The sequence below is a fragment of the Malus sylvestris genome, chromosome 10 (assembly GCF_916048215.2).
Source record: "Malus sylvestris chromosome 10, drMalSylv7.2, whole genome shotgun sequence".
Lineage (NCBI taxonomy): Eukaryota > Viridiplantae > Streptophyta > Magnoliopsida > Rosales > Rosaceae > Malus > Malus sylvestris.
The window spans coordinates 12,398,658-12,422,360 of NC_062269.1; the positions used below are offsets into that span (position 1 = coordinate 12,398,658).

Here is a 23,703-nt window from a genome sequence, read left to right on the forward strand (position 1 = left end):
GATGCAGAGAGAAAACGAAGGGAAACTGATGATGGCTGCATGAGAGAGAAAGGTACGATTTATAGGGAAAAAATATAATTTTTTTTGGATGAATCTTGGGTATCCTCCGCATGTAGGCGAGAACTAATCCCTCAAGCCGGGTCAAACCCCATTTAGGAGGCAGGCTCTCTCAATGCTGGCTTCTCCATTCACAAGGCTCGAACTCAAGACCTTACTTAAGGAGAACACGCTCCTTACCACTTGAACCACCAAGCATTGGTTAGGGCAAAAATATTCTTATAGTAACAAGACATGAACAAATGCACGTGATGATGGACTTTGGACATTAGCATTCATACGTCTGGAGGATGGAGCGAAAGCTAAAACTATAGTTCTACGAATGGGGCAATGACACATAAGGAACTTTGTCTTTCTTTTTCGTTATCCATTGCGAATACTGTTCACTTGAATGCATAGGATGGCCAAAAGGCAAAAACCCTTGGAAGTAATGAGGAGGGAGTTGGTAAGCGAGTGCTAAACAACTTTTTGGCTATACCATATGTATAGCAACAAAGAAAATGAATGAACCACCACGGAAGATTAGTTTCTGATTATTCAACGAGCATCTTGTATGTGAATTGCGTGAAAGTAGGATACTCCAAATTTAGTTGTTAAAGAATTTTATGAAACATTTTTTTTTTATGGAAAAAAGGGTATACAAGATCTCACTAAATTAAATTTAGTCTATGAATCTTAGAAATAGTGAGAATTTTGAATCTCTCTCTCAAAGAAGAATGAAATTATTAAATTAAGGAAAGGATGAGATCAATTTAAAGGTACTTTTTTATTTAATTTGGAATTAAAATAATTATAATAAACCTAATTCAATTGGTCTAATTTGGGACCGGCCGATAGTTACCCATCCTACAAACATATCAAGATTAAAAATAGAACAGGGAGTGGCTTGGTCCGAGTTTAATTCCAAACCTATAGTCCACACGGCACATCTTGAATTCAATTTCTGACACTATGAATCACACGATGGTGACCTTCCCCCATAAGGGTTAAATGCCATGGTAAAGCCACAAACTAGTCATTTTTTAATAAACAAAGACAGAAAGTGGTCGATGGAGATTCCATGTGGGTTCCCTTCCCTTGGCGTTAGAGCATTTGAAGTGGAAGAGATAAATGGGTTTAGAATAATAAGCAACAAAAGTAGACTGATGGAGACTAAAACCAAAAGAGACATTACAATTGATGCTTCATTTCTCACTGCCGCATTATGTTGCTGCTCATACTTTCTTTTCTTCAACACACACACATAATATACACAAACAAGACGCCGCCTGTACACACCCTACAACTAAAATTTTGTACAGTTGAAATGCGAGAGTGAAAACACAACTATTTCTCACATTCCGACAAGAATTTCAGAAATTTCAGTCATCATTCCTGTTTACCTACAAAACAATACTACAGGCGATGCCGAGAAAATTGAATACGGTGCTCTTCGTCCTGCGTATCTTGAAAGGTACATCGGTATGTTGAGGCTTGTGATGATTGGGAAGATAACCAGCAACTATCAAGAGCAAGGATGACACAAGTATGTCTATCCACTATACAGTTTGATCAACACCCATCTTTTGATGAATATCAACAATAAGATCCCGCAGCTCAGGGAAAATTGAAACAAGTGACAGTTCAAGTATTGCATATGCAAGTTGCTTTATGCAGATGGTAGACTGCACAGCAGAATAATGCAAAATTAACATGTTTGTTTTCCTTGAAAGAAATGACATTATTGAAGAATCCGTCAAACTTAAATTTCAGCAGACAATGCAAGAGGATGAGAGACTAACCTGAGTGAAATAATAAATGTCTCTTGCACAACGTCTGTACTGCCTATGCCCAATTAAGCTGACTAAGGCCGTTGGAGTTCCATCTGATAAAGTGGGGATCAGATTTTTGTGTTTTCACGTATTGGTCAAAGGAATTTATTAAATAATTACAAACGTAGGTCTGAAGTCTTCACACTAGTCTAACAACCAAGGCATACTATATATATATATATGAAAAATGTACGTTAGTATGCATATACAAAGAAAGTGGCAGAAGATTCGTGAGTTATGTCACAAAATTCTATGCCAAGAACTTTATTACACCTTTGTGACAACTGACTACAGTATATCTCCCAAATTACAATCTAGACTCACATCCCTATAGAATTAGTACTCCAATTCATTGGATTCATGTCTGTATAAGATTGTAAGTTTCGTATGAAAAGCGATGATTAACTTATATCTAAGAGCAACACCACACCAATTTTTCTCCGTTGATAAAAAAAGGTTGAAATCTCACACCATACAAATCTTAGAATTCGAAGTTTAATATAAGCCCTTATTAAAAATCACCAAATAAATGAATAAATATAGCACAGATGTTTGACTAAAACTACACAAGGCAGTACCATTACCAGGAAGACTAAGGCTGCAACCTCAAGCTAAAACACAGGAACACTAACCAGAAATAGATAAAATTAACTACTCACCAAAGAGCATTTTCTTGATGTCACTAGCTCTACGAGCAGCCTCAAGCTGCTGCTCAAAAGACCCTGGTTTACCAGCCTTTCTTCCACCAAGATGACTTGCATTATGAAGAGGGTTTTGGTTGTCATCTTGAACATTGCCGATTCTAAGGAAGAATGTGCCATTGGGCCACAGAACCTAAAAAAACACACGATTATTTTTGTCAGAAAAAGTCACATGATTAGAAAGCAAAAATAAATAACTCTTTTCCTTTCAAATTTCTAAAATATTCCCTTGGACTGCAAGAATAATTATACATTGAAAAGAAATCTAGGAAAGACATGCCAAAGTTATGGTGATCAAGAATTGGGAGTTCAAAGAAATTAAAACTGAACAAACGGGAGTACATTAAGTGGCTTGGTTCAAGTGTAAGCAAAATGTCTTCAAGCTTCGAGAAAGATAATTCTAAAGAAACAAAGAAAAAAAAAAACCTCTATATGTGATTTTTGCACAGTAAATTAAAAACAAGAATGGGCTTCAAACAGGAGTTGTCTTTTACTGGTCAACAATATTCCCTTTAAGCAATGTAGATTTACTTTCTGTCGGGTTCTTAAGCTCACCTACAACCAACATCACTTTTGCAATTATAAATAATTAATCGTAAGGGCATAGTTTTGCACAGGGACTGAACCTGCCGAATGGAACCACCCAACAGGCCTCATCCCTCTCCATTTCAGTGCCTAGGCAAAGGTGACTCTATTCACGTATGAAACACAGTTACCATAATATAATGTGGTAGACAAATAAGCACCAATAAACAATTTGTGTAACTATTCTTTTGCAGTATTCAATTAATCTTTAAACTTAATGCTGCTAATCGCATATACTGCTTAGACCACTAAGTTGATATATGCTTTTACAGTAAAATGAAGATATTTATGATTGGTTCAGTCCTTACATCTTTAAGCCAATAAATTCCCGAAGCAATAACATCCTCCCTCCGAAGCCAATGAATCTGCCTCATGAGCCAGTCATCAATAGCATCCTCCATCATTAACTGCAATATTTGTTTTGACATCCAAAAGACCTGTCTTCTGCATCGACCAAAGAAAACATGTGTAAAAGACCAGTTATTTACTCTAATTACACACGTTCCAGCACTACTTTGTATATACAATTCAGCCCGTATATGGGACTTTGCTTGCATACTAAAAGGAATAAAGAAAAGAAGCTTATAAAGTTATAAACAGTTACTCATACAGTCATACACCGAGAAGAATAACAATACATTCAGAAAACCATAGTTATTGAATGCAATAAATACAAATGAGAAAAGGCTTATCCATAAAATTTAAAAACCATGCTAGAACAAACTAAGTAATAGGATAAAAGCCTAATAAAACTAAGGAATTATTACTCATACACCAAGAAGAAAGCAAAATTCGTTTGACTTGAAAGAATAGATTCAATAAATGGGGAAAATAATTGGATGAGATGAGCAACCGAAAGAAATATAAGCACAACAAAGAGAAATGGCATATCGAATAACCGAACTATAAAAACCTTGCCCTGATGGCATATGGTATTGGTTACTTTCAACGTTTTCAAAAAAAAAAAAAAAAAAAAAAGAAAGAAAGGCTGGATGGCAGAATATTTATTGTTTTGTTGGTTGGACTGCTGGACAATGCTGTTCTACTTCACATACTTTATTGAATGAATTTATTATAATACTGGATACCAATCATGCATGTCCACAATGCTTTTATCCAATATCAAGTTACTAAAGCCGATTACATACCTGAGGTACACTTGGCAAACTAAAAAGACATCAAAATTAATGATCAAGTCAATAATGAATACAGAATCATGCAGCATCAGAATATTCCCTTGAACTATTAAAAAGAAAACATGATTTCCTAGCAATGAATATAAATAAAAATAAATTTAATTTAAGGTATGAACAGCTCACCTCAGCCAGCCCCTTTTTTTAAGTTGAAACACCTTGTCCACTAGATTCAACAGAGGCACGCTAACATTGGGTGGAGTCCACTGAAAGAAAACAAGTTGTAAAGATCCAGACACAAAGATGTCTCCCAAAAGAGCTGTGGTATTTAATTAAAAAGATATTGACTAAAACTGTGATCTTCAAATAAATCAATAGCTTACACTGAGATCTAAAGTTAATACATGCAACTCACTATTACCCTGACAGCAACCTTTCCCCAGTCAAGATATTATTTTCTTATGATTTACATGTCCATATTAATTTACTGAATCGCATTTCTAACTTCATATTTATACTGAATTTCCATGGGTAACCATCTGTTGGAGCCTTGAGTATGCTTGAACCCATATCAAGGTTGGAAACTTTGAAATCTTGGTGAACTAGATTAATTATTCTGGTAAAGATGTGAAAAACTTGACCTATACTTTATAACCAAAGATTGAGACTGTTAACCGGGAAACAGGAGGATCCAAAGTCTGCATAGAGAATATCTTTATGATATATTTTGTTCATCAAAATTAAGAAAGTGAAAAAGTGGAACCAAGATAAACCTAGTAAATACTGGTGGCACAAAATAGTTAAGCTATGTTTTTGTGTGCAGAAGAAACTGAAACATGCCACAAAGAGGAGATGATGAAAATAGGAGAACGGGATACAAGATAAGGTATTATCAAGAATGATGAAAAAGGCCAGACATGAGGCCAGCCCTATCACCGAAGCCTTTTTTTTAACAAATTGAGTTAACTATGGCACACTTTAAGGTGGTTTTAACCTGAAGCTTTTTTCATAACAAATTGAGTCAACTATGGCATACTTTTTAAGGTGGTTTTAACCTGATCTAATGATACCAGTCAGCCCTATCAAACACTATTAGCACTCTAGTGCCTTACATACCAAATGAAACTTTGAACCAATAAGAAATTATATACTGTAACCAACAAAGTACATTCGGATATCAAGTATCATGACATGACTAAAAATGCTTAAAGAGAATGAACTCAGATGAAATTAGTAATACCTCAGGTGGCATTCCAACTGGATCCTCCAGAAAGCCACCCTCACCAACTAAATAAGCTTTCTTCTCCAAAACTAAGCTCCTTGTATGTACAACCCGAGGTGGATAGCTCTTCGAATTCAATTCATTGTCTGAATGCCACCCATTTTCTCGAGTACCAGATCTGGTTTCTACAGGGTCACAACTTCTATCTTTATCACCTTCCTCGTTATCCGAAAAACTATTTGTTGACTCTGCTGTATTTTGCCTAAAACCAAGTACACCTGTCTCATCTACATTCGCAGACAAGTTCCATTCAGGAATTAAAGACGAGGACTCGGCTGTGGGACCAACAACCTTACGCATTAACCCATCTGAAACCCCTTTGAACTGGCGTACAATGTCATCCACAGCATCATCCACATTGACTGCTTGAAGCAAATAAAAAAATTTAACTTGAAAGATTAAAAACAAGAAGCAAATATGAGAAATCGCCACAGTATTAGCAAAGCCACCAAATTATGAAAAAAAAAGGCAGGAGATTAGGATCTAGGACTAGAAGCAATTCTAGTGTCACCCAAGGGTTTCAGAATTTACAAAATGCATTATTGAGGTTTTTTTAACATATATTGCTTTCTGAGATGTACTTTGGCAATCGAGACTTTGTCTGTAGTAAATAAAAGAGCAAAAGTTTAAACAATTGCCTTCTAATGAATATCCTGTCATGAAAGGTTTAATGGTCCACAATATATAAACGAAAAACTGTTCTGAGCCTCAGAAAAATATATTTTACAGGTAGCACAGCATGTCCACCTGAGTTCTCCATCCATGGCAACTACTCTTGATTAACCACCATTAAAGCCTGATTTACCATCTATACTCGATCACTGATTCCCACTACTAACCATATCCTCCATAAGATAACTTGAAAATCCTTTCAACAATTTTACTCTTGCGGCCTAAGTAACCATTTATCACAAAGCACTATACCTCTATCAAGTTATGCACCGCCTTAGAAGTCTAAAAATAAAAATAAAAAATGAATCTTACTGGAGTAGGGGCATCGCAAATCTCCCTCCATGGAAAACCCTCTTGATTTGATCATATCAAAGCCAACTAAGTATTTATACAGGTACTGACTAATAACCACCTATCATAAAGTAAATGGATAGAACTTGTCAACAATGTTCTATCGTTGAGGAATCTCTTAACTTCATGTCTCTCAAGCTGGCAATCTTTATATTTTTTCAATAAAGTTTTATGTTTAATAATCCAGCTAAAAAACAATTACATTGTATCAAGAACTAAAGTAACTTGCCTTGCCAGCCACAATTGTGTGCATGAATGTGGGTATAATGGGTACTAATTTGTGAGTGAAAACAGGGTCAACCGCAAAAAATATGAACAGAAGTATACACAAAACAATCAAGTAAAACCACATACCCGCAAGAGTTCTCATCACGGAGGGGGATTTTCCAAACGAGTAATTCTAAAAGTGACACAAAAGATAAAAGATACTGTTCAGAGAGAGACAGACAATGATCATCTACTCTAAAATTCCATGTTAAGAAAATGAATACCTTTGACGAACCACTTAAAAAATCCCACACTTCATGCTGTTCAGCAACATTAGCTATTGACAATAGATCCTGGGAAAATACAGCAAATTAAAGCAACGGGGAGAGGAAAGAAAGTGACAAATGGGGGGGGGGGGGGGGTGTGGTGAGAGAGAAGAAATACAGTGAAGAACCTACATCATACCTGTAGATATTTGTCTAGCTGAATACATCGCTGATGAACAAAAGCATCCTCTGTGCTTGACGAGAATATTCTTTTGGGTGGTAGATGTAATGTGTAATTTGGAATGTCTTTAAGATGGCGATGCAGTCGTTCAAAATTTCTATATCTGCAGACAGAAATAAAAAATAAATCAATCAAATTGAGAAATCAAAGAGTACAACAACAACAACAAAGCCTTTTCCCACTAAGAAGGGTCGGCTATATGAAACCTAGAACGCCATTGTGCTTGGTTATGTGTCACTTCTTCCGTTATATCCAAGTACTCTAAGTCTTTTCTTAGAATCTCTTCCAAAGTCTTCCTCTACCCCTTCGGCCTTGAACCTCTAGCCCGTAATTGCATCTTCTAATCGGAGCATCAATAGGCCTTCGTTTCACATGCCCAAACCATCGTAACTGATTTTCTCTCATCTTCCTTCTATTTCGGCTACTCCTACTTTACCTCGGATATCCTCATTCCTAATCTTATCCTTTCTCGTGTGCCCACACATCCAACGAAGCATTCTCATCTCCAAGAAAACACAGGGACACTCGTATCTTTTTCTAGTGAGGATACCTTCACTTTAAGAAAAATAAGGACCACATAATGGTACCACCCACACAAGGATAAATTAACAATTATAAATCTTAGCCATCTAATTGTTGTCAATTAAATAGTCAAAGACAGTATATCTTGTAAATACAGAAATGAGCACGATGATAAACAAAGAGCTAAATATTTCTATTTAGCTCATTTTCAAAATGATGACCGCTGAATGCAAACCCAAAAAATGGATGGTTTGCATCACAGCATTACACTGCAGGTGAGGACTCAATAATGTGGTCCTTACTTTTATTTAAAGGAGGACATCCTCATCAAAGGTGGATTCTGCATAGAAGTTTGTGTCTGTAATATTTTTTTATGTAGAAGTGAGTGCATACATGTATTGTGCAGGCATGTAAGTGTCCGTAATAAAAAGAAAAAAAAGAAATAGATGAGAATGAAACCTTCTTTTCACAAACCAAGTGCTGTTTTCTGAATCTGTAACTGCAATTGAATAAACTGCAAAAGATTTTGACCCAAGTTTCTCAAAGTATGCTCCCATAACCTACAGAGACATATTGAACAAAAAGTCAACTCAGATTCAGAGCATGTGTGCGATTCAACATATTCCAGCACTCAAGAAGCTGAAATGGTTGGCATCTTGAAAACCTATGATATCTACTAAACCTTTCCAAAATTAATATATCCCATCAAGTTTCAATGTAATGCTTACCCGGCACCTGAGCTTGGGAACTTGTTGTCCCACACTGTGGACTACCATCTCTGAGGCACTCTTACTAATACGGTCTTCTCTATGCCCGCCAAACCCAGGGCTATAGAACTCTGATATGATAGACCCTCCACCTTCTGTCAATGCTATTTTTGTGTCTGGTTGGATTTTCAAAGCAGAAGTGCTATTTGATCTTTTAAGCCTACTTTTACTTCCATCAGACGCAAGGTTTCCAATGTCCTCCAATTTATTAACAAGATGCCCTGGATCAGCAAATGATTCTTTACTGGGGTCTAACAAGAACTCCATCTCCTTTTTGGTCCCAGCACTTAATTGAGTATCTAAACTTAATTCACGTCTTAGCTTCACAATAGATGTATCTTCCATTCCTGTAGAAATTTCATGCCTGTCGTCTACCATTTCTTTCCCCAGATTTCTAGCAGGAACAGCACTATCTATTCCAGAACACTCAGGTATAGGTTCCTGAACTCCTCTAATCCTTTTCTTGTGCTCTTTACGTTTGTAATTTCTCCCTTTTGTCCACATATTTTCAAGATTTTCAGGAGCAAGAACCTCAGTCCTTCTCTGTGTTGCAGCCTCCAAAACTCGTGCCCAGTCAGCAGGCCGTGGCTGCAAAGGATCTTCCGGGGATTTATTATAATCCGAAAACACTTCTCTCTGATTGTCAACTTCAGCCAATGTCAAATCAGTGTTTTGATTAAAGGTTGCATATTTCCTCAACGGAGAATCTTGATCATGTACACCCCCTGCAGCTGACTGGTCCCCACTTACCACTTTACTGATTTCCTCTTTAACAGCTAGCAAAATATATTCTATCAATTCATTGATATACCTGATTAAAGGGTAACTGTAAGTTAAAATGGCTAAATTCCTTTAACAGAGAGAAGATAAATGAACATGTGTAACATATATCCAATTAAATTGATAGTGAAGTTCATTACTATGATGTTTTTACGCATACACAACCATCTGTACAATCAGATATTACATAAGCTCTAAACAGTGGCATAAATAGATTAGGATAAAATAATAATAACAACAATACCATTACAATATAATTTTTGTACCACAGTTCTGTAACATATTTTTTAAAAACCCAGACAAAAAAAAAAAAGGATTAACCCAGATCGCCTTCTCTATAGATATTAAATGCTAGATACAAAAGGACAGTTCAATGCTTCTGAACATTTTTGCATGACAAACCCTTTTAAAAGAATTTAACACCCTCTAGACAAATAATAATAAGACACAACACAAAATAATGATAAATCAATATTAATATGATATAACATACCCAGGGCTCGCAAAATTCAAAACAGGTTGAATTACTAAGTTTGTTAGAAGTTCTCTGGCAATAGATCTAACCACTGGACATTGAGCTTCTCGTGGTCTTAGCACCACAGCTAATACCCCACCCATTAGCCGCTGAAGAACCTATGGAAGATATAAAAAATCAGCCTATGGAAGATATATGCAAGAGATAAATTCCAAGAACAATACTAATTCTGTTGGAACACTCCACTCACACCTTGTACTCACTCTCGGGTGATATCAATGCAGGATGGAGCTCCTTTGAAGCCATGAGATGATGTTTTAACCTTTCATCTCTCTCCTCTGAAGACAACGTTTTCATAACATCAACACCTATAGCTGCTTGGTTTCTTCTAAAAAGTTCTATATGATCCCCTATTAAATCAATAATATCCCTGAAACATAAGACAACCATCAATTATGTTGCTTTAACGATAAAATCTTCCCAACTTGCAAATAGTTCGCTTCTACAAGAAACAGAAGGGGTACCTTGTTAGCAAGTCAACAAGGTTTATCTCCTTAACTCTTCCGGAAACTTCACCCAGAGCATCCATGATTATCGCGCGTATCTGCTCTGGAGCCTCCTTGTCCGGAGTAATATCTGAGTACCACAAATCAATCACGAAATCCTTCAAAAGTTTGTCAATGAAATCTTTCATTGCGTCCTCTACAATTGGAGAACCAATTTTCCTTTTCCACTTTGGCGGTGGAGGCCCAGTAGAAAGTCGTGGATCATTCAAGGACAACTGTTTCTTCTCCAGATGAGACAAGTATGACAGTGGGCGAACAGGTTTTTGACCCTTCCAACGGAATTCCACATTATTCAATAGAATACGTAACATCGAAACCAATACAATTGATAAGGGTAAATTCATCCACATTGATTTACTCGAATCTGAAATGAATGGCAAAAAAATTGGAGTCAGTCAGGACAACACTTCTGAGAACTTTTCACAGCACCAACATTGAATAGCCTACCATAAATCTACTAAGCATTTCGATTTAGCTGACTTTAATATACATACACCGAAATAAACATTAAGCTTCAGCTTAAGTTAATAAAACACATGTTGAAGAAATCAGGAACGAAACAATGTATTTTCGCTTCATTCTTTTGTCTCCGAAACGAAATGGAGAATCATCAGTTAGCAACTGATTCCTAATTCTTGGAACAAAAAGCCATCATCTTTTTGAACCGTACAACTTCCATACAATCAGAAATCATCAAACCCCCCCTCGAGAAAGCATCAAAATTCATAAATTACGTCAAATTTGTACAAAAACATAAACCAATAACGACAGAAACTCAAATTTCTATCAAATTGGAGTACTTACAGGAAAGGAAGTAGGTAACACAGAAGACAAACAGGGCCCACCAAACCACTCGAAGCTTTATCTCCTCGATCAGATCCTCTATGCTATTCAAGGCCTTCATCTTTGTTCCCAGAAACCAGAGAATCCCAACCCTAATCCACCAAAGGCAAAACGAAACTCGACCTCAATCAAATTACCGCAAAATCCGAGTCAAATCCCTTGAAAATTCAAAGCTTCAGCGCCAAGCAAGATCGAGCATGGACCCCGCACCGTGGACCCTGACTGCTAGGGTTTTGTTTGGTTCGCCAACTTTTTCGGAAATTGCTTACGGAGTTACACAGAAAGAAGAAGGAGACGAAGAAGAAGAGGAAGACTAATTTGGAATTTGCTTCGTTCTACAATTTTGTTTTTGTGTTTTAGGTCAGCTTTTTTAATTTGTTTTATTAAATATTTTCACTTTTTTTAACTAACATTATTTTTGGATAAAAAAATTTAAAATTATTAAAGAATTTCAAAATGACAGAAATTGAAATGACCGGATTTTATTTTCTAGAATTTGTTAATTTTCTTGGATGGTTAACCTAAAAGAATAATGGAATTGAATACGGAATTTGTTATTTTTATACTCTCAATCATTGAAATTGAGAAATGACACCTATTTACAAGGAATTTAAACTTGAGAATTGAATGTCCCAAATTTCAAGTTTTTTTTCCACGCAGAAATTCTAAATTTCTATGTTTGGATCTTCCATGGAAAGCCCATGGTATTTGGGAATATGATGCAGCAAGCTTAATTTCAACTCGAACTCATCGGTTTTGCCTTGGGCTGCTAGAGGGTATTGAATGCATAAAGGTACGGCATTGTCCAATCCCGAAGCAGAGAGTTCCTTGATTGTTCGATTATCCACAGCCATGGCTAATTCTTCCTCTTTATCTTCTTCAACTCCATATTCAGAGCTAGAACTAGGTGGATTAGATTCTGGCTGCTTCCTCTTTCTTCTCAAAGAAATTGTCGTCAAACTTCAAGATATTTGCACTAATAGGTTGAGAACTTCAAGTCATAAACTAGTACCTAAAACAAGGAAAACAAACCAAAACAAAATCAGAAAACAAAACAAAACAGAAATAAAACTAGAATGAAACTCACGACACTAACTAGGGGAAGATTAGCAATTTTGCTAATCCCCGGCAACAGCGCCAAAATTTGATGTGAAATATTCCAACACTCAAATTAAAACCCTATGATTGTAGTATATGTAAGTATGGATCGTTTTAGGCCGGGTATTAGAAGGGATGCTAATCTACTCAATTTAAACTTTAAAACATTAAACTAGACTCAAAAACAGAAAACTAGACTCTTATGACTCAAAACTGACCAAATTGACTCAAAACAACAAAACTAAGTTAAAAAGACTCTAAACAACTACTAAAGAGTGATTTGGACGAATTCTAAACTAACTTGACTCAAAATACTAAATGGGGACAGATTTGAACGAAATTAATTAGGCGGTCTAGGCAGACGCCTCAGTAGCTCTAGGCGCTATTTCTTAATTTTCAAACACCTAGGCATTAATTGGGACGGTGACTAGCCGCCTAGGCGGTATTAGACGGAGATTTTTAGAACAGTGGCAAAGAGTGAGATTAAAAAATTATAAAACACATTAAAAATAAAAATATCAAGTAATTTAAAAATACCAAACACATTAAAAAATTAGAATAATTAATTCACAAATATCTCGGAGGAATGATAAAATAAAAAAATAAAATATAAAAAAAAACTTTGGATGCTTAATTTGGTTAATTTTTTTTTATTGTTTTTGTATTTTTTTTAAAAGTGTTATTGACACTTTAAAAATCTCATTCTACAATACTCACAAATATTTTTTTTTTAATATAAAAAGTTTGAAATTCAAAAATAAGAAATTTTAAAGTGTGAATAATAATTCTTCTTTTTTTATTGTTAAAAATGGATCTAACAGTTAGAATACACAATGCTCGGAACACCAAACAAAAAAAAGAAAAAAAAAAGAATTCAGACTGTGTACCGGGTATCCACTGCTTTGTTCTCTTTCCGCCCACTGATTCACACAACCCGCCGCGATTTTGCTTCATCGACCCGAAATGCCACCGCCTAATAATCCGGTCCCACATTGATGCTTTCCACCAAAAATCACCGTAACTTCTCTTTAACGCCAGGATACAACCACGTCGACATTAATCAACGGCCCCTATTTCTCTGTTACCCCCTTCCAACACAGTCCTGTAGTATTATCACCCCTTAAAAGTCGCACCTGAGACTTTAATGCTTATCCACTCCGCCGAGCGTTTCTAGTATAAAATAGCATTAGCATCTCTTTCCAAATTCCGAATCCAATCCGAACCAGTCCAGTCTGGTCCAATCCAAGAGACAAAGTAGGGATAATTTGATTTGGTGTGTGTTTGGACACGATGATAAGGTCAGTCATGCTTCGATCTTGTCCGTCGTCTTCTCCTCTGCTCCGAGAAGCTTATCCCACCACGCGATCATCTCCGTCGTTGTTAACGGCAAGAACGCCGAACTTCACATCCACTGTTTGTTCCTCGTCGAGAACTCCTTCTTATATTCCAAAGCTCGAGCCTTTCAGCCGGTCAAAGTTTGAGCGCGGCATTAAAGACCCGCCCTTGATCGAAAAGTGCGAGAACGAGCTCTCTGGTTCGTACCCATCTCCTAAATTTCAGTTTTTTTCATTGTTTTTGTTAGTTAATCTGAATTGAATTTTGATTTATGATCTGATTTTGTTATGAATTTTTTCGATTTATTGATTCAATTTCTGTGGTTTTGGTTCAGACTACTGTTCGACGCTGGAAGGAGACGAGTCCTATAGCTGCTGGAGAGCATATTTCGAGCTCAAAGATCTAGAGGTATATTTTTAGCTTTCAGCACTTTCTTTCCCAGTTGGATAGACTGTTTGGTTGCTGAGAAAATGGAGCATTTTTAAAGACATATCCTTCTCGATTTTTTTCGTGCAGAAGGAGATGCCAAAACAGGATGTGGAGAAGCTGATTCTTCAGGCAGGAGGCGTGAAGACGTTGGTGGGCTGCCTACACGGGATTGCAGCAATCCAAAAGGAAAAGAAGTTGGGATTCAAATCGGCAAAGCCGTCGAACGTGGGAAAAGGAGAGAGAGAGTGTCCGATACCAGATGGGTTGCCAAAATCGGCTGATGAGCTGGAGGAAGAAGAAAGAGGAAGAATGCCGGATTCACGCTTCACCAGGCTGCTTAGAATCAAGGGGAGGCACCCTGTTTGGTATTCTCCGACCCCCGACCACGAAACAGATTAGAGTGGATTAGAATATCGCTTTGTAAAATCGGCTTGTAAAGTAATAAGTTTATATCTTTGTTTATTTTTGTTGGGATTAAGTTCAAGTGCTAAGTTGGATGTATGTATATGTGTTATTAGGTCTAGGCTTTGTAAGTTTTCTTCATCGAGAGTTGAATTAAATGAGGTTTCTTGTAATTTTGTGAGATTTGCAATGTCAAAAACCTTATCTTCTTTTGTTGCTAAACAGACACAATCAACCTTATCTCTTATTGTTGGAGACATGGTTATATAATTCCAGTCTAACATCGTGATCATCGCATTCCTTCTCCCAGCAAATAAATGTTGGATTTATTTAATATAAATCAACCTTTAAGTGGTGTACTACATGTAATAAGAATGTAATATTGAAAAATAATAAGAATGTAATATTGAAAAATAATGTTAATTGTGATTTGATCTCTTAAAGATATCAATCATATATAAGGTGTCTTATATTAGAAATAGGATTGATAGAATCATTAATTAAATATGATTATGATACTTGACTTGGAGGGCTAATAAAGTAAGTTTAGGTTTTCTTTATGGATGGAAACCCTAGCTTTTAGCCTATATAAAAACACTGGTCCTATAAGTCCTAGAACACACAACATAATGCTTCTCATAGAGTAGTTGTATCCGGCTAGGAGTTTAAAGAAGATCATGGTGTTGCCGTGCCCTACTACTTTTGTGTTCGATTTCCATGGTCGCCGTTGGAATCAGGTCAGTTACTCATTCGTTTGTGTTTTAATTGTATAACCTCATAGGACTAACAATTGGTATCAGAGCCATTGATTATATAATTAAAACCTATTAAGTTCGACAATACATAGAGTTGTTTTACAAAATACATAAACTGAATTTTGGTCTTAAATTCAGTGTGATTCCATATCCTTGGCGTACTAATATGACATGTTCAGACATATTCTATGATCAGTTTCCTCTTGATCTTAAATTCAAGTGTTTGTTAAATATAAATCAGATGGAGGTCAGTTAAAGAGCAAAGGCCAACAGGGCTTACGATTGTGTAGTTCATGGTATCAAGATTATTTCTTACTAATTAATTTTATGGCACGAATCTGGAAAATTTTATCAGAAATAGCTATAAACCGTTGTTGATGCACAAAACCGGAGGTCTTAGAACAACGTAAATCCGACCGTGAATCTGTAAGAAATGAACACAAGATATATCGTAGTTCACCCCAATGTTTGAGCTACGTCCACACTGATATTGTATTTCTCTATTTGGGAGAGGATTGTAAGGGAGAGAGCCTTTGTATATAAGGATGAAAGCTTTGTGAGGGTGAGAGGGCTTTGTAATGTGAGAGTGAGGCTTGAGGTTTGTGAGGTGAGGAAACCCTTTTATAGAATAAGGGCTCCTCACTTATTACATATTTGCCCCTTTATTTATTACATAATTACATTTGAGTCCTCCGAGTATTTATACGAGATCTAAATACGGAGGCCCTAAGTATGATACAAACAGTAGTCCCCCAAGTCTTCAGTCAAGAAAGTTTTTTGGCTGGAGATTTGAAATTCAGTCCATGTGTGGGCCGAAGTAACTAGATGTCGTCTAAGACTGATACTCGATATGAGGTGGTGCTCAATCTGAAATGATGCTCAACTAGAAGTAACACATGTTGTGAGGCTGCTCGGTTTGTGGCTTATGTTGCCTTGGTTGGTTCGGCTTGTGGCGTTGAAGGTGAGGGAGTCCCTTTTATAGAATATAGGTTCGTTCCTCAATACATAAGTGATGAGTTAGGAGTGATGCTCGCGGCGAGGCGGTTACTTAGCTGGCGGCGATGCTATCTAATGAAGGTGAGGGAGTCCCTTTTATAAAATAAGGGCTCGCTCCTCAGTACATGAATAATGGGTTATGAGTGATGCTCGCGGCGAAACGGTTGCTCAGCTGGCGGCGATGCTCTCTAATGAAGGTGAGGGAGTCCTTTTTATAAAATAAGGGTTCGCTCCTCATTACATGAATAATGGGTGCTCTCTAATGAAAGTGAGGGAGTCCCTTTCATAGAATAAGGGCTCGCTTCTCAATACATAAATAATGGGTTAGAGTCCCCCAAGTATCTTTCATGAGGCCCAGTTGAGGCCCAATATGGTACATAATGTAGTCCCCCAAGTCTTCAGTCAATAGGGTCTGTTGGCTAGAGACTTCAAATTGAATCCATGTATGGGCCGAAGTGGCGGTTGTTCAGAGGCGGTATTTGTATACCCTGCACTGAAGCTTTGTAGGTGAAGCTTTACAAGTGAAGCTTTGAAGCTAAAGCTCTGTAAATGAAGCTTTCGAAGTTGGAGCTTTTGTAAATGAAGCTTTTGAAGTTAAAGCTCTGTAAATGAAGCTTTCGAAGCTGGAGCTCTATAAATGAAGCTTTCGAAGTTAGAACTCTGTAAATGAAGCTTTCGAAGCTAGAGCTCTGTAAATGAAGCTTTTAAAGCTAGAGCTTTTGTAAATGAAGCTTTTGAAGCTAGAGCTCTGTAAATAAAGCTTTTGAAGCTAGAGCTTTTGTAAATGAAGCTTTTGAAGCTAGAGCACTGTAAATGAAGCTTTCGAAGCTAGATTGACATGAGTGATGCTCATGAATGTTTATGTTGATTAACATGAGTGATGCTCATGGATGTTGACATAAGTGATGCTCATGAATGTTAACATGGGTGATGCTCATGAATGTTGACATGAATGATGGTCATGAATGTTTATGTATGATTGACATGAGTGATGCTCATGAATGTTTATGTATGATTGACATGAGTGATGCTCATGTATAATTTTGGAGTACTGGACGTACTTTTGATCACCTGGTGAGTGATAATAGCGGCAGGCTACCAAATAATTTTGGGAGTACTGAGTGTACTTTTGATCACCTGGTTAGTGATAATAGCGGCATGGTGCCGAATAATTTTGGAAGTACTGGGCGTACTTTTGATCACCTGGTTGGTGATAATAGCGGTAAGGTGTCGAATAAATTTGGAGCCATAGGGCCTGGCTCTTTTGGGCATATGGGCATTCGCCTTCCACATGACATTGCAGCCCATTATATTGGGCTTGCCGTTTTTTTTTTTAATGATTACCCTCTGATAGGATTATACAGATTTTTCCAAAAGATAAGAAAAATAAATTACATCATTCAAAAATAAATCCGATCCTCTACTCAATGGTTCACGCCCATAATTCTCTTTTCTGCATGCCATCACCACCGTAATTATGTCTGTTTTTTTTTTTTTTTTATCTTCTTTTGCTTTGCTGCTTTTGCTTTTCCCACTCCATTTCCTGCAACTTTCAAAACGTCAAGGTTGGCAGAGCCCATATGCAGACTTGCTTTTGCTTTTTCTTTTCACTTTTGTGGGAGTGGTTGAGCTGTCTGAGGGCCTTTCTTTTTCTTTTGTTGGATAAGTGCGACAAAGCATCAACATGCTAGCACATGTGAATATCTGGTAAAGCTAAGTCTTTTGTTGGGAAAAGCTATTCCCTTTGTCCAAGTGGGTTGTTGAAGATAACCCATCACTGTAGCTCTACCACAAGCCTGCATCTTGGCTTCCATGCTCGCCAATAGTACCGTATGGACTGGATTCCAGCATTCAGTTGCAAACTCGCAGCCATTTGGATCGTCACCAGGAAGCCTTGAATTGAAACACACATCGTTTTACTGAAAACATCAGATTTCTCTTCCTCTCCTCAGAAACAACTTAGCACCCAAAACAGAGAATGAAACATCCTGCGGACGGCAAGGCCACCGAGAAGCTTGTAACGGAGAGACTCGGCCTGAGCAATAGCGCACAGCCCTCTGTTGTTAACCTTCTCAGCGTAAAGCTCAACGCTGTTTTCTGGAAACTTAAACCTCTTCTGTACAACAGAGGTTAGCTCCCTAATCCTCATCCCCTTCTATCCGAGAACGTTTTGGGTTCAGGTGGCTCGGATGATGATCTCGGTTCGCATCAACGTAACCCTAACTTCAACGCCGGAGTAGCCGTCTTCGGTGAGCTCTCTCATCAGCACCTCGTTCAGCTCGGTGAAGAAAACGCCATTGGCGACGAACTTTCGCTTCTTGCTCATTTGGGTCGCAGTCGCCATGGTTGTAGGTGTGAAAGTTGTAGAGATGGGATTTGAAATGTGGTGGCAGGAGAGGATTCAAGGCCACCTGGGTATCTACAACATTGTTCAACTTGATGCCAAACTAAAAGTACAGGGCCTCACTATCTCGTTTGCAATCATGAATGACTTTGGTGATATAGAGATTCAAGTGCAGGCTTATAGGCATTGATCAACATCACTCCTCCCTGAATGGCATCAACTAGATATGTAGCATCTGGAAATGCAAGCTGTATGATACAGAGAGTTCCATGACGACAGAGGTCAACTCCCTCACAATCGAAACCAATGACAAATGGCCTTTCAGCTGAAGGCTGGGCTAGGCGAAAGAGGAATGTGAGTTTGTAAAGGAGGAGGTACAGAGTCCATGAGATCGGACCATCCACGCCAATCTTTAATTTTGCCTCCAAACCAACGAAACCCTGATTCTCTCTTATTTTTTCTCTTCTCATATGCTGATTGAATGGGTGTGATTGTAACTGACAAATAATGGTAGAGAGAGAGAGTTTGTGGTTGTTTGAAGAGGTGAAAGAGATCAGAAACAAGAGCGAGGCAGAGAGAGTTTTGGTTGTCTTTTGGGTTTTGCAGATCCACGACGAAGGTCAAAAATTGAGAGAGGACCGACATAGTTTTTCATGTCGCTTCCCACAGACGGCTCCAAATGTTGATGCACAAAACCTGAAGTCTTGGAACAACGTAAATCCGACCGTGAATCTACAAGAAATGTAAAGAACACAAGATGTATCATGGTTCATCCCAATGTTTGGGCTACGTCCACACTGATATTGTATTTCTCTGTTTGGGAGAGGATTGTGAGGGAGAGAGCCTTTGTATGTGAGGATGAGAGCTTTGTGAGGGTGAGAGGGCTTTGTAATGTGAGAGTGAGGCTTGAGGTTTGTGAGGTGAGGAGGCCCTTTTATAGAATAAGGGCTCCTCACTTATTACATATTTGCCCCTCTATTTATTACATAATTACATTTGAGTCCCCCGAGTATTTATACGAGATCTAAATACGGAGGCCCTAAGTATGGTACAAACAACCATGTTTCAATCGTATAATCATATTGGAATTTGGAGAAGCATATACATATGTATATCGTGCTAATAAGTAAATATTTTGCAGTGGGATCCAAACATGGATTGAAGTATAAAATTTAAATAAGGCCTTTGTTTTGCATGTAATAAGTTTTGGTCGAGCCACTGGTTATGCAGGTTTTATTTACATGTGCTTGCTTGATCAATAAAAGCCAATTTGATTAGTCAAAATAGATTACCACCAACGGTTCTGATAAAGGGATATAAAGAAAAGTTTGATTAGTTAATTCATTGATTAACTACGATTGAAAACCATGGAATATTTCAGAGTTTTGTTTCAATTTTAATGCTAATATTTGGTTGACCGTGTGCTACTATTGTATAAGTTGAAGCCATGAAGGTTAGGGTTGCTTTTTACACATCCAGAGACTGCAGCCTACCACCTCAAGGGCTCCAAGGCGAGCTCTATTATATTACACGTGATAGAACTTCTATGTTAGGTGCGTCCAAGGTGGACAACGACAACGGCCCAATACGGGTCAATACCTAAGGTCACAAGTTCACGTGACAGAACTCGGCAAAAGTATAGGTTATGTACATTTGTAATCTCAAGTTTTTATAAGCATGTGTATGCATTTACATTTGTTCTAACCTTGCATTGGAGAATTTCTTGAGATTCCTCCGTCGAGCAAGCCCAATGGGGAAGGTCATCGGTATATGAGATCCTGGTATGATATTTTCTTTTGGTCTTCATGTTCAGTTATATACAATAATGGTTGTGTTGGATTCAAGAACCATTGATTGATGATCTAAGCAAGTACATGTAATTTTCAAAAGCCAATTATGGATATAGAGCTTGCATTACATGTGTAAATTTTATTATAACACCAGTATCCAAATTGTATGCATAAAGAAGGCATACCGAGAAACATTGATATATGCATAGATTATCATACTCGTTTGAGACTGTTTTATCAAAATAGTTTGGATATTGCAAGAGCATATATGTCGCCTATGGCTTAGCGTTTGCAAGGTAAATTGAATAAAGTTCAACTCCAATTACCAAATTATTACAATTAAGAGATGGGCATGAGATTTCGAATGCTGCTTGACATTTTTCTAAATGCAGGAGACGGAATTGGTTCACTTTTAAATTGTCTCAGTACTATTGTTGGTACATAGATTGTGCCTACATGTATGATTATGATAATATATATTAAAGTTGCGTTTCAGGGATGCATATGCTAAGTTATTTGCAGATCAACTTTATACATGCTTGTCAGTGAATTTAATGTATTTCTTATACATGAAAGTAAGTCATCCATATTTTGGCAAGCATTTGTTAAGCAAATGGCGTGTATAGTGTTACTTGTATGGCTATTTTGGTTCAAGCATGTATTACTTGTATGGCTATTTTGGTTCAAGCATGTATGAGATGATGCAATTTTGAACATTGCCATGAGCTTGGAATGTATTGAATTATAGCTTTTTGGTTAATCATTTGATTATACATTTGTTTAATAAAAGGTGGTGAACATATGAAGGCATGAGGTATGTTATCCATTCAAAGTATGTGACTTAATTGATAAGCATGAATTTTCAAACATGTATTATCGTTTGTGGTTATTCCTATGCCTAAAGAATTTAAACAATACTTTGATTAGTAAATTTTTATGTGCCATAAAGGGAAAAGAAAATGATTTTGGTTGTTCCTTTTATTTATTTTGGTATTTACAAAGCTAATGCATGATTTTAATGCTATGTTTAGTAGTTTTGTACTACGGAAAGAAATATATAAAAGGAAAGGAACCAATTTGATTTGAGTGATTTAGCTTTTAATTTAAAGGAATGTATTGTTCTCTCACATTACATAAGGTATTTCTAATTGACTCTATAATGATCAGTATTGACATTCTTGTGGTGAAAACTTGTCCTATATGTGATTAATCTCCTTCAAGTATGCTGTTAGGTTTTTGAGATTAATTTAATGTCAAAGGGAGTCATGAAGGAATTAGTGCCATTTGTTGGCAAGACTTGAAGCTCGAATCAGGTTATTATAATTTTGTCACTTACAGTTAATTAATCCATGTGACTTTTTGTATTGTTTCAGGGCGGAGTTGACCAATGCCTTTTCAACTAAGCAAGTCGCAACGGCTTAGTTGACGATGGGACTGTGTTTTTGAGTTACTTAGGTCAACTTTGCATCTTAATTAGAATAAAAGGGATAATCTTCTTGCCCACAGGTGTGGATTACTTCTTTTAGTTTAATTAAGATGGCATAGTATAAGTTTTATTTCACAGAAGTTGTGAAAACCTTCATCTTGCCTACAGGTGTTGAAGTTTTCATGAAGGAACTTTTGTGACATAAAATCTAGTACTAGAAACTAGTTAATTTTCTTGCCTACATGTGTAAATTAATTTAGTTTTATGAAGTTTATTGGGATAAAGTTCCATGCCATTAGTGAAAAAAATATTTCCACAATGAGCCCCATAAAAGGTTGTGATTTGAAGGCATGGAAATCGGTTGCATCATGGTGTATTTTGTATCTTTTCATGAGACTTGTTGGTGCAAAGTATTGGACCCATGAAGGTTAATCAAGGATTGCTAAGGTACACATTGTTTAAATCTTATACTTGTAAATCTTTTCAATTTGAACTATGATGTCGGTTTAGAGGATGAAATTTGACTACTAAAGTTTCCTTTGGACATCGAAATTGAAATGATATGAAATTGAATTTGTTATGGATACATAAATTCATGATAGATGCATATAATTGTTTCTGGCAGATTACGTGTCTTGAATTAAATAGGGTGAATGACACGTCTAATGGTCACCAAATGACCTGAATTTTGGATATATTCAACATATAGATGTCTACTATGCATCTGCTAATTTTCGTAATTTTCTGCCATGTATGTTAATTATGGTGAATTTACTAGTAACCCATGCTCGTACAGACAGTTTTTACTGACAGATTGTGTTGGTCTTTTTGAGACGTCACTTTAGACTACTATCTTGACCCAAAACGGCTCCGTATTTTTATTTTATTAAGATTAGTATGTCTATTTTGATCAGTATGAATTTAGTAGCAATCAAGCGTATAAATTAATTATGATTAATTCTAAAGTGAGTGTACCTCGTTACTGAAATTCTGTTTGACAACTTTGTGTTGGTTGTAATGTCTAAAATATAAAGCAATTTTATTTAGGTACATCTTTGAAAGAGTGTTTGCCCAAGTGGGAGAATTAGTAAATTGGGCTTCACACTCATTAACTTATTTGCAAGTATAAACTCTGAAAACTTAGTGGAAGTTATTCTAAAATTGTGAGCATTAAGTGGACTTGCATGAATCTATTAAAGCATTATTCTATCTTCCATGAATTTATGTTACTCGATTATCCATAATATGCTTAAGTTGCATGAATGGATACTTGGTATATGTGTACATTTTTCTGTTACTTGCAATCATTTGGATTTCTCGGTTGATCATTTGTTTTGGGGCTCATAAGGACTTAGCGTGAATGTGGACTTATTAATACATATAAGATGGTTGTTGGATGCATGTTTTGTGTAACAGTGGTGAATGCTTTCATGCTTAGTTGTACCTTTCATTAAGGTAATATGCATTCATTGACTGAGTAAGGCTATTCCCAAAGGCATATTTTCAAAAAGTATGATTTATGTATTGATTTGCAAATTAAGTAATGATGTTGCAGATCAGTGGGAGTTTGAGTTTCGTGTTAGTAATGCCTTACATTTGCAGATGACCTATAAGGTATGTATAGAATCCATGTATTCAATTTAATCTCCAGTTGGATTCATTAAGTCAAATTTTTCGAGTGCTAGTCAACTATCTGATGAAATATATATCAGATATCAAGTTGTTATCAAATTGCATATTAAATGGCATGGCATGGTTTATGTACTGCCTCAGTTGTGAGGATTTCCATCTTGCCTGCAGGTGTTGGAAATCACTATGAAAGTAACTGGTATGGTGCATAAATCAGTGTCAAAAACATATTAATTCATC

At 36.8% G+C, this 23,703-nt stretch overlaps 2 protein-coding genes across 2 annotated transcripts; one reads left to right on the forward strand and one right to left on the reverse strand.

Moving 5' to 3' along the window:
* Positions 1-1,210: 1,210 nt before the first annotated feature.
* On the reverse strand, positions 1,211-11,608 carry LOC126585736 (uncharacterized). The gene is made up of 15 exons (XM_050250230.1): positions 11,221-11,608; positions 10,375-10,780; positions 10,103-10,280; positions 9,869-10,008; positions 8,557-9,406; positions 8,288-8,388; positions 7,265-7,409; positions 7,084-7,152; positions 6,947-6,992; positions 5,528-5,931; positions 4,474-4,553; positions 3,463-3,598; positions 2,528-2,702; positions 1,839-1,921; positions 1,211-1,721 (listed from the first exon to the last, which is right to left on the reverse strand). Exons 1-15 carry the CDS (start codon positions 11,318-11,320, stop codon positions 1,596-1,598), a joined length of 3,039 nt encoding a protein of 1,012 aa, XP_050106187.1. The 5' UTR covers positions 11,321-11,608; the 3' UTR covers positions 1,211-1,595.
* Positions 11,609-13,543: 1,935 nt separating this feature from the next.
* LOC126585737 (CCG-binding protein 1) lies at positions 13,544-14,732 on the forward strand. Its single transcript, XM_050250231.1, has 3 exons — positions 13,544-13,891; positions 14,027-14,100; positions 14,209-14,732. The coding sequence occupies exons 1-3, from the start codon at positions 13,648-13,650 to the stop codon at positions 14,518-14,520; spliced, it is 630 nt and encodes a 209-aa protein (XP_050106188.1). The 5' UTR covers positions 13,544-13,647; the 3' UTR covers positions 14,521-14,732.
* The last annotated feature ends 8,971 nt before the right edge of the window (positions 14,733-23,703 follow it).

Coding starts and splice junctions, on each gene's coding strand:
- LOC126585736 (XM_050250230.1), bottom strand. CDS start 11,320: ATGAAGGCCTTGAATAGCATAGAGGATCTGATCGAGGAGATAAAGCTT. Junction 7,153..7,264: donor AGCTAGACAAATATCTACAG/GTATGATGTAGG, acceptor GTATTTTCCCAG/GATCTATTGTCAATAGCTAA. Junction 6,993..7,083: donor TTTTAAGTGGTTCGTCAAAG/GTATTCATTTTC, acceptor TGTCACTTTTAG/AATTACTCGTTTGGAAAATC.
- LOC126585737 (XM_050250231.1), top strand. CDS start 13,648: ATGATAAGGTCAGTCATGCTTCGATCTTGTCCGTCGTCTTCTCCTCTG. Junction 13,892..14,026: donor GTGCGAGAACGAGCTCTCTG/GTTCGTACCCAT, acceptor GTTTTGGTTCAG/ACTACTGTTCGACGCTGGAA. Junction 14,101..14,208: donor TCGAGCTCAAAGATCTAGAG/GTATATTTTTAG, acceptor TTTTTCGTGCAG/AAGGAGATGCCAAAACAGGA.